Source organism: Eublepharis macularius, chromosome 15, assembly GCF_028583425.1.
Source record: "Eublepharis macularius isolate TG4126 chromosome 15, MPM_Emac_v1.0, whole genome shotgun sequence".
Classification (NCBI taxonomy): Eukaryota; Metazoa; Chordata; class Lepidosauria; order Squamata; family Eublepharidae; genus Eublepharis; species Eublepharis macularius.
The window spans coordinates 55639935-55653833 of NC_072804.1; the positions used below are offsets into that span (position 1 = coordinate 55639935).

A 13899-nucleotide genomic window follows, 5' to 3' on the forward strand; every position below is an offset into this window, starting at 1 on the left:
AAGCAGGTTTATTGACATATTCAAGGATTGCAATTTTCCAGCATATAAAAACAAAATTATGATTGTATTTTATGCTTGCTGAACAAATGTAGAAGCAGATATTAGGCAAAGAATTCATAATCTCAAGAATCTTGGTGCTTAAGGCTTTGTTTTATTTTATGTCTCTTTTTTTTAATAATATACAGGTAGGCCTGATCATGTGGCCATCACTAACGGGCAGATACTGTTCCTATGTGGCTTTTTGCTGTTATACGTGGTACAGAGAGATAAGCTGCAGTACTGCAGTCCAAGCTCTGCCCACGACCTGAGTTCGATCCTGGCGGAAGCCGGGTTCAGGTAGCCGGCTCAAGGTTGACTCAGCCTTCCATCCTTCCAAGGTCGGTAAAATGAGTACCCAGTTTCCTGGGGGTAAAGTGTAGATGACTGGGGAAGACAATGGCAAACCACCCCGTAAAAAGTCTGCCAAGAAAATGTCGTGATGCGACATCCCTCATGGGTCAGTAATGACTCGGTGCTTGCACAGGGGACTACGTTTACCTTTACCTACTGGATGAAGTAGCATATCTTATATATCTTTAAGTGACCTCTGTGTGGGGCATATCACCCCCACGGTCCTAGGTAAAAACCTAGGGCCGTACAAGGGAAATGCAGAAGCCCAGACCATAATAGTTAAGCTGAAGACATCACAAATTTAGGGCAATACTCTCACGTATGTTACAAGATAAGCTGACCACACTGGCCTGACCTACTATTCTGAATCCTGTCATCTCTGCTTCACCTACTGTATGCAATGGCTGTCAGTCCTCCAGGCACTGTTTTACAAGAACAATAGACAAAGTCAGACTGCAGTTCTGTGCCTTAGAGAATTTGTATGCCACCCTTCCAGAGATGCGCTTCAGGCAGCTCACAAGTAAAAACAGCATTAAAAGCATAAAGACAGCATAAATGATCGATATTAAAAATAAGCCAGTGCATATAAACAATATAAAGCAATAATTGAACTACCTAAAAAAGACGGTAAAATGATTCTTAGGGTAGAAGTAGACTGCAAAACAATTAAAAAAAAAAAGAAATCCCCACAATTAAAAATCTAGGTAGAAAATGTTTTTTGTGTAGTGCTTAAATGGCAGCAATGTAGGCACTGTGTGTAGGCACTTAACGAGGAGGACATTTGCTGAAAAAGCCTCACTGTTACCACCTGCCTCACCTCCGGAGGCGGGCGGGGAGGGGGGCACAGAAAGCAGGGCTTGAGAGACGGTTCTAAATGGGTGGGCTGGATAATGCAAGAAGTCCTTCAAGTACCCTGGCCCCCAAGCCATGTAAAGTGCTTTGGACTGTACCCAGAAGTTGAGGAGTGGCCAGTGCAGTTCTTTTGGCACACGAATCATATGCTCCCTGTAGCCAATCCAATGATATTCTGGACCAACACAAGTGGCCCCATATAGAGTGTTTAAGTAATCCTGCATTCGCTTCATTTAATGAGCTAAATTCATCTGAAAGCTCTGGAGCAGAGCACGAAAATGACATCAAATTGTCTATCTCCAGCGCTCGGCGAAACATTACCCTGAAATGTGGAGGTTCTGCTTAGTGATCAGTACTTGGCCATTAATAGGTGTATCTTCTTTGAGTATTTAATCCTTTTTTAATGCCATCTAAACAAGCAACCTTAATGTGTTTTGTGGTAATTAATTGGTTTTCTTCTGATAATGCATATGGCCAAGACAGCAAGGAACAAGTTAGGGTTGCCAGCCTCCAGGTGGTAGCTGGAGATCTCTTGGAATTACAACTGATCTCCAGGCCAAAGAGATCAGTTCCCCTGGAGAAAACGGGTGCTTTGATGGGTGAACTCTATGGTATTATACCTCACTGAGGCCCCGCCCCAAACCCCGCCCTCTCTAGCCTCCACCCCAAAAATCTCCAGGAATTTCCCAACCTGGACCTGGCAACCCTAGAACAAGTTCAGGTGGTCATCAGGGGCAACAGAGCAAAGGTCCAGAAGCCCACAGTCCTCTTATTATTTACAAAGATGGCGGGGGGGGGTGATTCCGTGATGAAATTTCCACAAAGACCAGGTTCGCTGCTGGACCTCCAAGCCCTAAAACAAAGGTTTGTATCTGGGAGGCTGAGAGACTCTGTGTTGCTGGGAAGAAGTAAGGTGATCCAGGTTGGCTAGTATTACTTAGATGGCTGCGTAAGCAACACCAGCTGGGATGGGAGTATTTAGGGGCCTTTTTCAGCTCCTGAATAGGTTGGGAAAGGAAAGGGGGGTTCACCAGAAGCATGATTCACTGTTCACAATATATTAGAAGGGATTTAACTCTCCAATTGTGGCCGAGGGAAGCAAGAACGGTACGCTGAAAGTTGCTATAGAAATTTAAAGAATGGGTGAGCTAGAATAGGACAATGCACTAACTTAACTGTGGATACAAAGATCTAGTGAGGGACAAAGAGGACCCGTATACTTGCCACCAGAGGCCCAAAGAAGCCACAATGCTATACCTGAGTACAAGTGCCAGAACTATTATTGAGTGCAGAACTCAGTATCCTCAAAAGCTGGATTTTGCTTAAAGCAAGCTGCTAGCCCTTAAGAATGTAAGGATAGGCTTGGAATCGCATGAGCAATGCCTGTGGCAACATCCAATGCCAAGATGGGTTCAGTAGGATTTCCAGGTGTGAATGGGCAGAAACTGTAAAGCAGGTATGCATGCACATTGGCATAATCTATACAGGCTGCAGAATTGTTAAGCACATTGCTTAGACAAACATCCGACATTTCTTAGCCCATATGAGCAACTTCCACCAGCACTGACCATCCCAGACAGGTGGGAGTGTGGCTGGTGTCTGCATCTCTTCGGCCCTTGTGCCTACCAATGATAGCACATCCTGGCCCCCTCCACCCCTAAGGTCCCTAAAGCATTGTATTCCTCCAACTTTCACCATAAGGAATGCTGCTTTCTCCTGGCTGCCATACAAGGCCCCTTTGACAGCTTATTTGTCTTGTGAATGGCTGCCAGCTTGGTGAGAAATATGATCTCCACATGGGACGAATAAGGGGGCAAGGCAGCAGTCGTTCTGGTTTGGGGGCTGATTAGTCACCTGGCAGGGCCAAGAACAAAGAAAGAGAAAACATTCTCCATATTAGCCACCCCTTGAAAGACACGAACCGTCTTGTTGTTCGCAGTCTGGGATGTTAAGAACCGGTGAAAGGGCTGGATTCCTTTAAAGTCAAGAAATCTATTGAAAGAGTCTGCCTTGAAAGGATGGATAAAAATTTGCTATTTTGTTAGCTGCTAGACCTTACGGTTGCTAAAATAAGCTTGAAAGTGAGTAGCCGATGAGTGGTGGGAAAAATGGGCAGGAGGGAAGCAGGAATTTTAAGTCCAGGAGGGAGGACTTCAGTGCCCTCCAGTGATCTTTGCCCACACTCAGTGGCATGGAAGTGACACACTGCATTCAACTGAAATGTTGCAAAGGGTGCACACCTAAAAGATTTGGAGAGCAAACGTATATGCTTGTACAGATGTGGGCAGGAAGCTCTTCTGCTCGTCTCCTTATGCCCCCTTTTGTAGGGGGGTATCTCACATTTCCATACCCAGACAACCCCTCTGTAGAAAGGTTTACTATCCAAGGGTGACGGTGGTAGAAGTCTCCCTTTCTCTCGCTCTCCTTGCAAAGTCGGCCAATGGCTGGGCACAGCTGCAGTCTGCGTGGGCTGGGCCTGTAACTGATACCCCCAGACATCTACCCGGGGCGACTGTCTCCAGAGCCAGAAGACAGGCAGAGTCCTGGCGGCACAGAGAAGCAGAGAGGGGAAAAAAGGAACATGGCCACTCCAGAGTGAAACTTGTCAGACAGCGAATTTGCTTCCCACTCCTCTTGTACACCTCTCCCATAGCGGGACAGATCTTGTTTTCTCTTCAAAAGCAGCAAAATTATTCTCCACGGCAAAGAGGTTCTATGAAAAAACCATCAGAACTGGCATTATTTTTGCCCCGTGGGGCATTATATACCAAGTTTGTGGAACCTTCCTAGGTTAGTTTTAGAAGTTGCAGAGTTTTGGAGTTCCTTGCAAAAGCGTAACCTGTGTCCCCATCAGCCATGAATTTCGGTTTCACCCAGGAGCAAGTGGCGTGTGTGTGTGAAGTTCTGCAGCAAGGGGGCAACATTGAACGCTTGGGACGTTTCCTCTGGTCGCTGCCAGCTTGTGACCACCTGCATAAGAACGAGAGCGTCCTGAAGGCCAAAGCGGTGGTGGCCTTCCACCGGGGCAACTTCCGGGAGCTCTACAAGATCTTGGAGAGTTATCAGTTCTCGCCACACAACCATCCCAAGCTGCAGCAGTTGTGGCTCAAAGCCCACTATATCGAAGCAGAGAAGCTGCGTGGGAGGCCACTGGGGGCTGTGGGGAAATACCGGGTGCGGCGTAAATTCCCCCTGCCTCGGACCATCTGGGACGGAGAGGAAACCAGTTACTGTTTCAAGGTAAGGCTCTCCTGAAGGACGCTTTCCTTGAAGGGTCTTGCAAACCTCTCAGGAACCTGGACTGCAGGTGCTGAGCCCTAAAAAAAGACAACTTCCTGCAAGCCCCCTGTGATTTACAGGCACAAAGCCAACACAATTGTTCTTTCAAAGTTTCACAACTCAGTTTTGCAAATAAGAGCTTCAGCTGAGTCCTCTCTTTGTGGTTTACTAGTCCTATCTAAACCTGATGAAATTTTTTTCTTGTGAGCTTTTCCTATCCTACTTCCTTTTTTCAATCAATTCAGAACAGCTCTATTAAAACACTCTTTTCCATCATGGTCTTAGGTGTCTTACCTCTCCTCAAACTTTCACAATGGCTCCCATTGCTTTCAGCACAGATATCAGACTCCCAAGCATTACACTTAATACTCTGCCTCTTTCTGAACCTTTTCTCTTCTTTGTACAAGCCGCTCTGCTACCCCATCCCTCGTTCCCCCCCACCCACCAGTCCATCTCCCTGCCAGAGCACCAATGCTGCCACCCCCACCCCCGGCTCATTTGAAACTCCTCCCTGGCTGAAAAGGGCACCAAGTATGTGTATTTTTACTTGCTCCTGTTCACCTGGTTATGCTTATCTCCCTCTCTGTCTCCCCCTCATCAAAGCTTACACTCTAAGCACTTCAGGGTGCATGGGGGAGGGGTTCCTCTGCTTTTTGCTTCTATAATTTACAGCGTTGGACTAGGACATGGAAGACTCCGGAAGTTCACTGAGTAACCTTGAGCTAGTAATTAGCTCTGGCCTAATTATATGACAGGACTAGATTAAAAAGCAGGGGAGGGGAACCATGGATGCCCACCCCCTTGAGCTCATTGAATACAAATCTAGTAAATAAAGTTAAAAATATTACAGCATCATGTTGATGTGCAATTTAATTTTTTTAAAAGCATCTTACTCCTCTTTCATGGACCACCCCCACCCCGCAAGTCTAACTCACTACTTCTTTCCCTCTCCCAAGTGAGGCCAGAAACTGCATTCTGGAGGGACAGCAATATGCATCTATTTTCATAGAATCATTGTGTTTGAAGGGACTGTACTGTCATCTAGTCCAAACCCCCGTGCAATGCAGGGAATTCAGTTGCCTCCCCCACACATGCCCAGTGACCCTTATTGCATGCCCAGAAGATGGCAAAACACCGTCAGGATCCTTAGCCAAACTAGCCTGGGGAAAATTGCTACCTGGCCCCAAGGTTGTGATTGGCCTTGATTGACTGACTGATTTGATTTATATTCCGCCCTCCCCGTACCAGCAGGCTCTGGGCGGATTCCAATTAATAGAATAATATAAAAAAACAATGTCTTTAAAGCCAATTAAACATCTTAAACGTTTTAAAAAACACAACAAGCAATACAGCAGCAGGTTTTGAAAAACATGTGGCAGCAGATTTCACCGGCAACCACCACCCGACCACCTCCAGAAATATATGGCAAAGGCTGGGTGGTAGATATCCCTCTGTAGAGGCACAGCTTTCTCTAGGTGGCTTACCCTGGGCATGTAAGAAGGGGACAGGAGAACTAAGTACTGGTGTAACCCTTCCTGCCCTCCCTCTCATGATCTGCCATCCCTCAATAAGCATTGCTGCCAAGATTCACAGAATAAGCATATTTTACTGGCCTTTGGTAATTGCCGATGGATATACTTGGCCATGGCCTATAATTTTCAATTGCTACGCTATGAGAAGTTTGTGTATGGCTGCGTGTTCTTTATTGAACTATTCATCACTGTATTTTCGCATTTATGTGATTTTAAAATACTGGTATTTTTTGTTCCATTTTAAGCTAGGAGAGGCAGTATATAAACATCCAATAAACAAGTAAAAATATTTCTTTTCCAAAACTTTTCCTGAAGCACTTTTCTTGTGCTTTTTATCACCAGCTAATCTGCCGCTACCTTCTCATCCTTGCTTTCTGTTTCTAGAGCTAAATCTCTATCCCCTTTAGTTCCCCCTATTCTTTTCTGATTGCACACCTCTCAAGTGAAGCTGGGTCACTTCTGCAGTCAAGGATGTTTCTCTTCCAGTAGGTTACATTAGCTAGCACACAACTGGAGACTTAAATGACAGATCCTAATAAAATTAATAACCCCACATCTACTGAGATTTTTTTCCTCTTTAAATATTCTGAGCCTTTGAATAGAGCTAAGGGAAAAAGTGGTTTGGGACAGACCATTGGGGTGTGCACTGGAAAAAATTAGTATTTTTCAGAGTCAAGTATTCAGAATACCATATAAATTTGGTATTCCCAATATCTGGGTCCAAAAATACTGATATAGTATTCGGATTTGGGCTTTATTCGGCACTCTGAATAAATTTTGCTCCATTATTATCTATGGGGGAATCTTTCCAGGGGACATTTTTCAAGCAAAATACATAAAAATTGACAGGAAGCTAGTCCTACCTCTACACTAAATACCTCCCAAGTTTCAAATCAATTAGGTCAAGGGGTCCAATTCTTTGGGCCCCTGAACTGATGCTCCCAGCCACTTTCTATTGTTTCCTATGGGGGGGAACTCATTATCCAATGCTTTCTCCAGGCCTTAGCCAAACACACAAGAGCACCACACTTGCCAAGCCTTCAAATACAAACAGAACCAAAGCCCAATAGATCCAATGGCAAACCAAAGAATCCTAGCAGAACCAATGGCAAACCAAAGAATCCCAGCAGACCCAAATTGAAGCAAGGGACACTGCCCAACAGAACAGTGTCACTCACAGATACCGAGCAGAACTCAGGGCCAATGCAAACCCAACAGAACCAATGTCGAACCAGATAATCCCAGCACCCAGACTGACAAGCCACTAGTACCAAAGCAGTCAGCCAGACCTGGCAATGGCACACAGCAAGCAAGCAATACTGACACAAACACACAAAGCAACTCTGCCTCCTTTCCCTGTCCTCCTGTAGCCTGGGAAACCTGCAAAGGGCAGGGAGAGGCGGGGACTGGGGCAAGTTGCTGCAACATTTAAAACACAATTTCCTAATAATCCCAAATATCTCTGGATAATTTGGGAATGTAAATACTGGTTTATCTGAATATACCTGAGTAAGACAGATATATCCAGATCTTCCTGAATAATACCAAATAGGCATTTTCCTGGTATATTTTTAAACCAGATATACTGAATTGCATATCCCTAGCTACATTTCCCCAAGAATCAGGAAGGATGGGAGAGCTAATGTTAGCATTTTCACTATTTGCTTCCTTCTGGCAGGACTTTTGTGCCTTCAATAGCTGTACAAGAGACAAGAATCTGTCATCTTTCCCCCACTCATCTGTCGAATTTCTGCCCAATATTGTCGAAAGGTACAGCAGTGTAACAAAGAGAAAAAGTGGAGTTGAGCCCAAGTGAGCATTTTGCACAGAAAAGCCTGCTACCGCTTTTCCCCACAGAGGAGATCCTCCTTCCTATGACTTTCCGTTCCCCCACCCTATGTCCCCCATTCTCACCAGTGGAACTCAGGCATGTATCCTTCTCCTCCCATAAATTACAGGAATCCAGCCATGCTGTTAAGTTTCCCAAAATGAGACATAGGATTTAAGAATATAAAGAGTGGAGCAGGACTGTGAAGAGGCAGCATAGAAATATTCTAAAATAAATGAATAAAAACCAGGATGGGCAGCTGTTTGGGAGCCCGGCAACATTGCCGTTTGCCCTCTGCTGGCTATAACATCCTATCACATTGAATTAAAAACAACAACAACCTACCTTCATAGACATACGGATAGGGACAGAAATGGCCACAACAACCCAGAGAAGAGATCTTAGGATCATGGTGAAAAGCTAAACCCAAAATATCAACTCCTATAGCAGGCAAAAGAGGCCAATTCATTGTTAGTAATTACAAAATGGGCCCTTCAAGGAATATCAAAGCTAAATAAATAGATTTGGCTGAGGGTATGTGAATAGTCCAAGGTGACCCAATGAGAGTTTCATGTGTGAGTGAGAATCTAAGCCTAGCTCATCCTAGGATGACTCTAATTACTACCCCAGCTCTCATATAAAATGATCAAGAGATTTCCCTGTAAGGAAAAATAAAGAGGAAGAAAAAGCATGTTTAAGGATAGACATGATCAAAATTATGACAAGGAGCTGTTTTTCTCCCTCCCAGTGATCAAAATTATCGTACAGGGAGACACTTTTCTTCCACCCGAGAATCAATTTTGTGTTCTATTTTTCAAACGTACAGTTTTCCTAGTTCAACCTACCCTGCTTGTTTTAATGCTGTATTCAAGGCCTCTCTTCTTTTCACCCAGGAAAAATCCCGGAGTGTGTTGCGGGAATGGTACATCCACAACCCCTACCCATCCCCACGAGAGAAAAGGGAACTGGCTGAAGCCACTGGTTTGACTACCACCCAGGTCAGCAACTGGTTCAAGAACCGACGCCAGAGGGACCGTGCAGCCGAGACCAAGGAGAGGTGAGGTGGCCTCCCAGCCAACACAGGATTGAAAAGCATCCACCCCGCTCCCAGGGCCAGACTTTTCCACTAGAAAACTGTGAGAAAGGGAGGATTTCTGTAGCATCAAAGGGGAAGCACTCAGGTGTGACTGTTTCTGTTGTCCAACACTATTACTTAGGATCAAAGGGAGAAAGAATGACCTGGTGCTCTAACTGAGGTAAAGGCCAAGAAAATAAAAGGGTCAGGGCGAGCCAGAAATCCAGTGATCCTGGACTCAGGGTATAGGTGGATAAGAAATGTAGCCCTTGAGATTCTAGGAGGAAGAAGAGCAGGGCCCTTCCAGAAACAAAGCCAGGACAGAGTTCCTTCTTGCTTGCCCACACATCTGCCCTTTCATTCCTTTTCCCCCCTGCCCCTCCTCAGGATGCTGTACAAAGTTCTCCCTGACTCGGTTTTCTCCTCACAACCACCTCCTGATATTTTCCCTTCCTTCTGCACTAGATCACTCTCTGCATCTGTCAAGTCCCCAATCCTTTACTTATTTAAAGAACACAACACACTCTCCAGGTATTATTTCCTCTCTCACGTCCTTGAAGTTCCCTTCTCAGAGTTTTCGCTTGGCACAGGCTTACCTGCCTTGGCACATTCCTCCTCTCCTGTACCACCTTGCTGTGCACCTCTCGCTACCTGGAACGGCTTTCCCCCTCTCTGCTCATCAAGGCATCACGCTCTCCGCTCCTTCTCCATATCCTCTTGCTGGACCACCTTGGCCTCACTGTATCATTTTACAGTTCACTGCTGCTTTTTTAGCAAGCCCTCCTTGAAGGGAATGTACTTGTTGCAATGTTAGAGAGAGAGAGAGATTGTGAAAGAAGAGAGGAAGAAAGACAAAGAGTAAAAAAGCTGCAGAGAGTGGTAGAAAAATGGGGAGGGGGAGATCTACTGAGTTTTAAAGAATGAGTCTCTCTCTCATGCTCTAGTTAAAGGGGAGCCGCGGGTCTGAAACAGCTGAAGGCTTTTTGTCTGTAAGGCTTTTACTGGCATGCATATTCAGCCAGAGAAAGCCATGCTGCCCAAAGACCCATTGCCTGCTTGACACTCCAGCAGAACTGATTCCTTAGCCAAGCACCTGAGGGCGGTGTTGTCTTCTTCTTGCAGGGAGAACGGCGAGGGTGGTGCTCTGAAGGAAGGAAGGGGCCTGCCTCGAGACAGACATGTTATTCCCAGCTCAGATGATGAGAGCTCTCCCATCGATAGCCCTGTGGCTCACACATCCAGCCCTTCACTGCTGTACTCTAGCTTGCCTCTCTCAAGTCAACCAGGAAACTCTACTCATGGGGTTCAAAGGATGGATTTCCTGCAGCACCAGCCACTCCACAACAGCCTCCTAGGACCCCTCACTTCTACTCTGGTAGATCTGGGGTCTTGAAACAGAAGAGCGGAGCACATCTACCTCCCTTCTCTAGTGGATCCCTCCATTTTACCCTGACCTTCCCATATGTCTGGCTACTCTTTTGCTCAGCTAACTCTGTCAAAAACACTCATTTGTTACAAATTTCTCTTCCTGACTTATTAGAAGTAGGATGAGGCCTCAATGCCACTGCTTCACCCTCCAAAATTCAGGTATAGAAAGGGTACTAGAATTCTAAAAACACTCTCGTGTTTCTAGAAAAGCAAAAACTCTTATGGATATGCAGAAAAGCACATTTTCGGACACGGAACCAGGCAGGGGAGGGAGGTGGTTAGCATGTGGCCCTTCTACCCACAGCACAATGCATAGTGCCCCACCCTGCCAAAAACTGCTGCCCCTATGTACCAACGGATCATGCTAGTAGTAAAGGCCCAGGCTCCCTAAAAGCATGCAAGGGCAGCCCTATCATACTAGAAACATACAAAGAAGAAGTAGCTACCGCTGCAGTTAAAGAAAGAAATACAATCATGTATTTATAAAATGTGCCTGTGTTCACAGCAGTCTCAATCTAGAAAGCGCAGGAACACCTAATTAAGAAGGTTAATTAGGACTGCAGGCTGGACAGCTGAGCAGATGCAAATACCTATTCTCTGGAGATGACAATAGCAATTAAAGTGCCTTGCAAAGGTGCCAAGAGCCTTAACGACTTTAAAGGTGTGCATTTTAAGAGATTTGAGGACCTCAGAATGGGAGCAGGAAGGAGCTGGGTCAGGGCGGTGGGAAATGGCAGGCTACTTCAGTCTACAATTTACCCACAACCCTTTTAGCAGACAAATGTTTTGGGATGGGGAGCTCCTTTGGTAGGCAGATTTACCAAGAAGAAATCACTGCATTTGGGTGGTGAGTCAGGAACATACTGCTGGAAAACAGTGGGATGAGTCATTCAAGGACACAGAGACCTGTTCTGGTTGCTTGCTTCCGCTAGGTCCTTTTATTCTAAGCCATAGCCAGAATTACTCTGTATTGCCAATTTTCTAATAAATGAAAAACTTCACATGGTGGTGATGTTTCTTTGTGACATGACATGACAGCATATTTTTCTCAGGGCAGAGTAATAATATTTAAGTCCTCTAGCACCAACAACAGAATCCCTTTGGGCTGAACTAGACTCGACACCCGGAGTTCTGTGAGAGCTCTCAGCTGCTTAAAGTTTCCATAGGTGTGGACACTCTTCGACTTCTTATCAGGGCTTAAAGCAGTCCGTAGCAGAGTATATATTTTCACGACGGGAACAGCACAGTAGGAAAAGTTAAAACCTCCTCTTTCTAGCTTCGTATCAAACTCCTGCACCTTTCATGATCACATGATGTGTCTGGAATTCCCATGACAGAATTCTAGCAGCATCTGTAGCTTGGCCTGGTTGACTTCCAAGCTGAGTGTGGAGGCTCAAGCCTGTGTGGAAGCCACCCCTTCACACCATACAGAAGACCACAGGTTCAGTCCCCAGCATCTCCAGGTAAAAAAACCTCAGGGGGCTAGGAAAGGCCTTTCTCTACTGAGAGACCTTGGAAATTAGCTATCAGTTAAAATAGACAGTAGAGAGCAATAGGAACCAGTGATCAGGGTCAGGGCCAAACTAGACGTACACTGGGAGTTCTGCATTTGGAGCCCCTACCAATGTTTAAAAATCAGTTTAAGGTGCACAGGGGCCCAATATGGATCACAACTGTAGCACAAAGGCAGGAGCCCTCCCACCTCCTCCTGTGCCTTTCTACCAACCTCAAACAGCTCAAGGGAGATGCTATTTTACCCCAACTGGGTCCAAATTGCCCCTGAAATTAGTTTAGCCCAACTAGGCAAATAGCAGCTCTCCAGGGCCTTTTCAGGTAGGAAAAAATGGCATGGAAGTCCCTCTTCCCCACATGCCACAGTCCAAATCTGAATCAGGCTTCTGCGTGGCTTAAAAATTAGTTTTTAAAAACTATGGACGCTCTAGCACAGAACTACTAGTGTAGGTCTGGTTTATCTTTGGTGTAAGTCAGCTTCATCTGCTTTGCCCCCTAACACCTCCTTGTGTAGCAGTGATGAAGGAAAGGCCCTGCCCATGACCAAAGAGATGGTCTTTCTTACTGTACGGTGAAAGGCTAGATTATAAACTCTATTTGCAGAAAAGGTTTTATTTTTAATTCAAAGGAGCATTCAAAGCTAGAACCCACCATCTGAAGTGGCAGAGTCCGTTCTACCACTGCAGAGCTCTGTCACCTCTTTCCCCTGAATACAGGCAAAGAGATTTCCGTTTGCTTGGATCTTTTGGTATGCCCTCATTTTGGTTATTCTTCCTGGCTAAGAATTTCTTCTGTGGGTTCCATTGTTGATGCTGGGATTTTCTGTCGGCTTCTAAATTGTTCCCTTGGTCAAGTGTGCATTTTAGGCTGTTTTAAAGTATAGGCTGCCTTTGACACTAAAAATGAGGCATAAACTGGGGTCAGAAGCACTTTAAATAAATATAAATAAATAGAATGTTACAGTTCTAAGGCAAGGTTAAGAAGCTCTGCTCTCTTCCACACAGAAATAAGCAGAGCCTGTAAGAAATAACTGCTTGAGACCCCATAAGCCTAAGACATATTATTATACAAGCCCTCAATGTGGTTTGAGTTGCCCAGGCCAAATGGTTTGGAAAAAAGACAGATGGCTGATCTCTGGCACTGAAAATCAACTGATACAGGGGTTAACACTTTTGATTCATGGCCTAATCAAGCCACATTCTGGGAGGAGCTCAAACTTCCCCTCGCAACTGTCTGCACCTCCCCAGGGAAGCCTGCCTGGTGCTTGCAGAGTTTAGAATAGAGCTGAAAGTACCAGTGGGAGAAGAGGCACAGATGCAACAAAATTGTTAGTGGTTTTAAAGCTAGCATTTATTCTAAAAATAAAGAGAGATGAGGAGGAAAACTGCCAATAAATACATAAATACATAAATACAACAGTAGAAAAAAATCCAATCAGATCTTCAACAGAATTTCAAATGCCAGCTGATTATGAAACATAGGTGAGGAAAAATTTAAGGGAGAGGCTATGAATGGTTGACTGAGAATTGCTTCCTCAATCAAAAGTCACATTAAAAAGTTCTCCAGTGGTACAGTCCTCACATTCTATCCCAGTGTGAATTGTTCACTTTTGTCAACTCGGTCATGTGAATCTTCAAAGCTTGGTTTTGCCTCCTGACTCCACTTGAACCAAATCAACAAGACCTCTATAGAGAAGCTTGTGTGTCAGGGACAGTGGGATGCAAAGCTGTTCTGAGCAAACCTTGTCCCCTTCAGTTTCCTCCAGGTAAAAAAACCCAGAGGCAACTTACTATGAAACAAAGCAACAATTTTGCCATAGAGAGAGTCCACATGAACTTCAGAAACTACATTTCAAGCCACATCAAAGCAACCTATGGAGAAAAGGAGCCAGTAACAAAGCCAACTGGGCTGTGTATGATAAAATCCTATTCCCCAAATTGGGGAAGGGGAGATAAAAAGCTTTGGCAATAAATAGGTTTGTTTACGGAATGTTTAAAAAACAG

At 45.1% G+C, this 13899-nt stretch overlaps 1 protein-coding gene across 1 annotated transcript; it reads left to right on the forward strand.

Annotated features, from left to right (window-relative positions):
- Nucleotides 1-3920: 3920 nt before the first annotated feature.
- LOC129343232 (homeobox protein six1b-like) lies at nucleotides 3921-11234 on the forward strand. The gene is made up of 3 exons (XM_054999336.1): nucleotides 3921-4482; nucleotides 8775-8938; nucleotides 10079-11234. The coding sequence occupies exons 1-3, from the start codon at nucleotides 4099-4101 to the stop codon at nucleotides 10347-10349; spliced, it is 819 nt and encodes a 272-aa protein (XP_054855311.1). The 5' UTR covers nucleotides 3921-4098; the 3' UTR covers nucleotides 10350-11234.
- Nucleotides 11235-13899: the final 2665 nt, after the last annotated feature.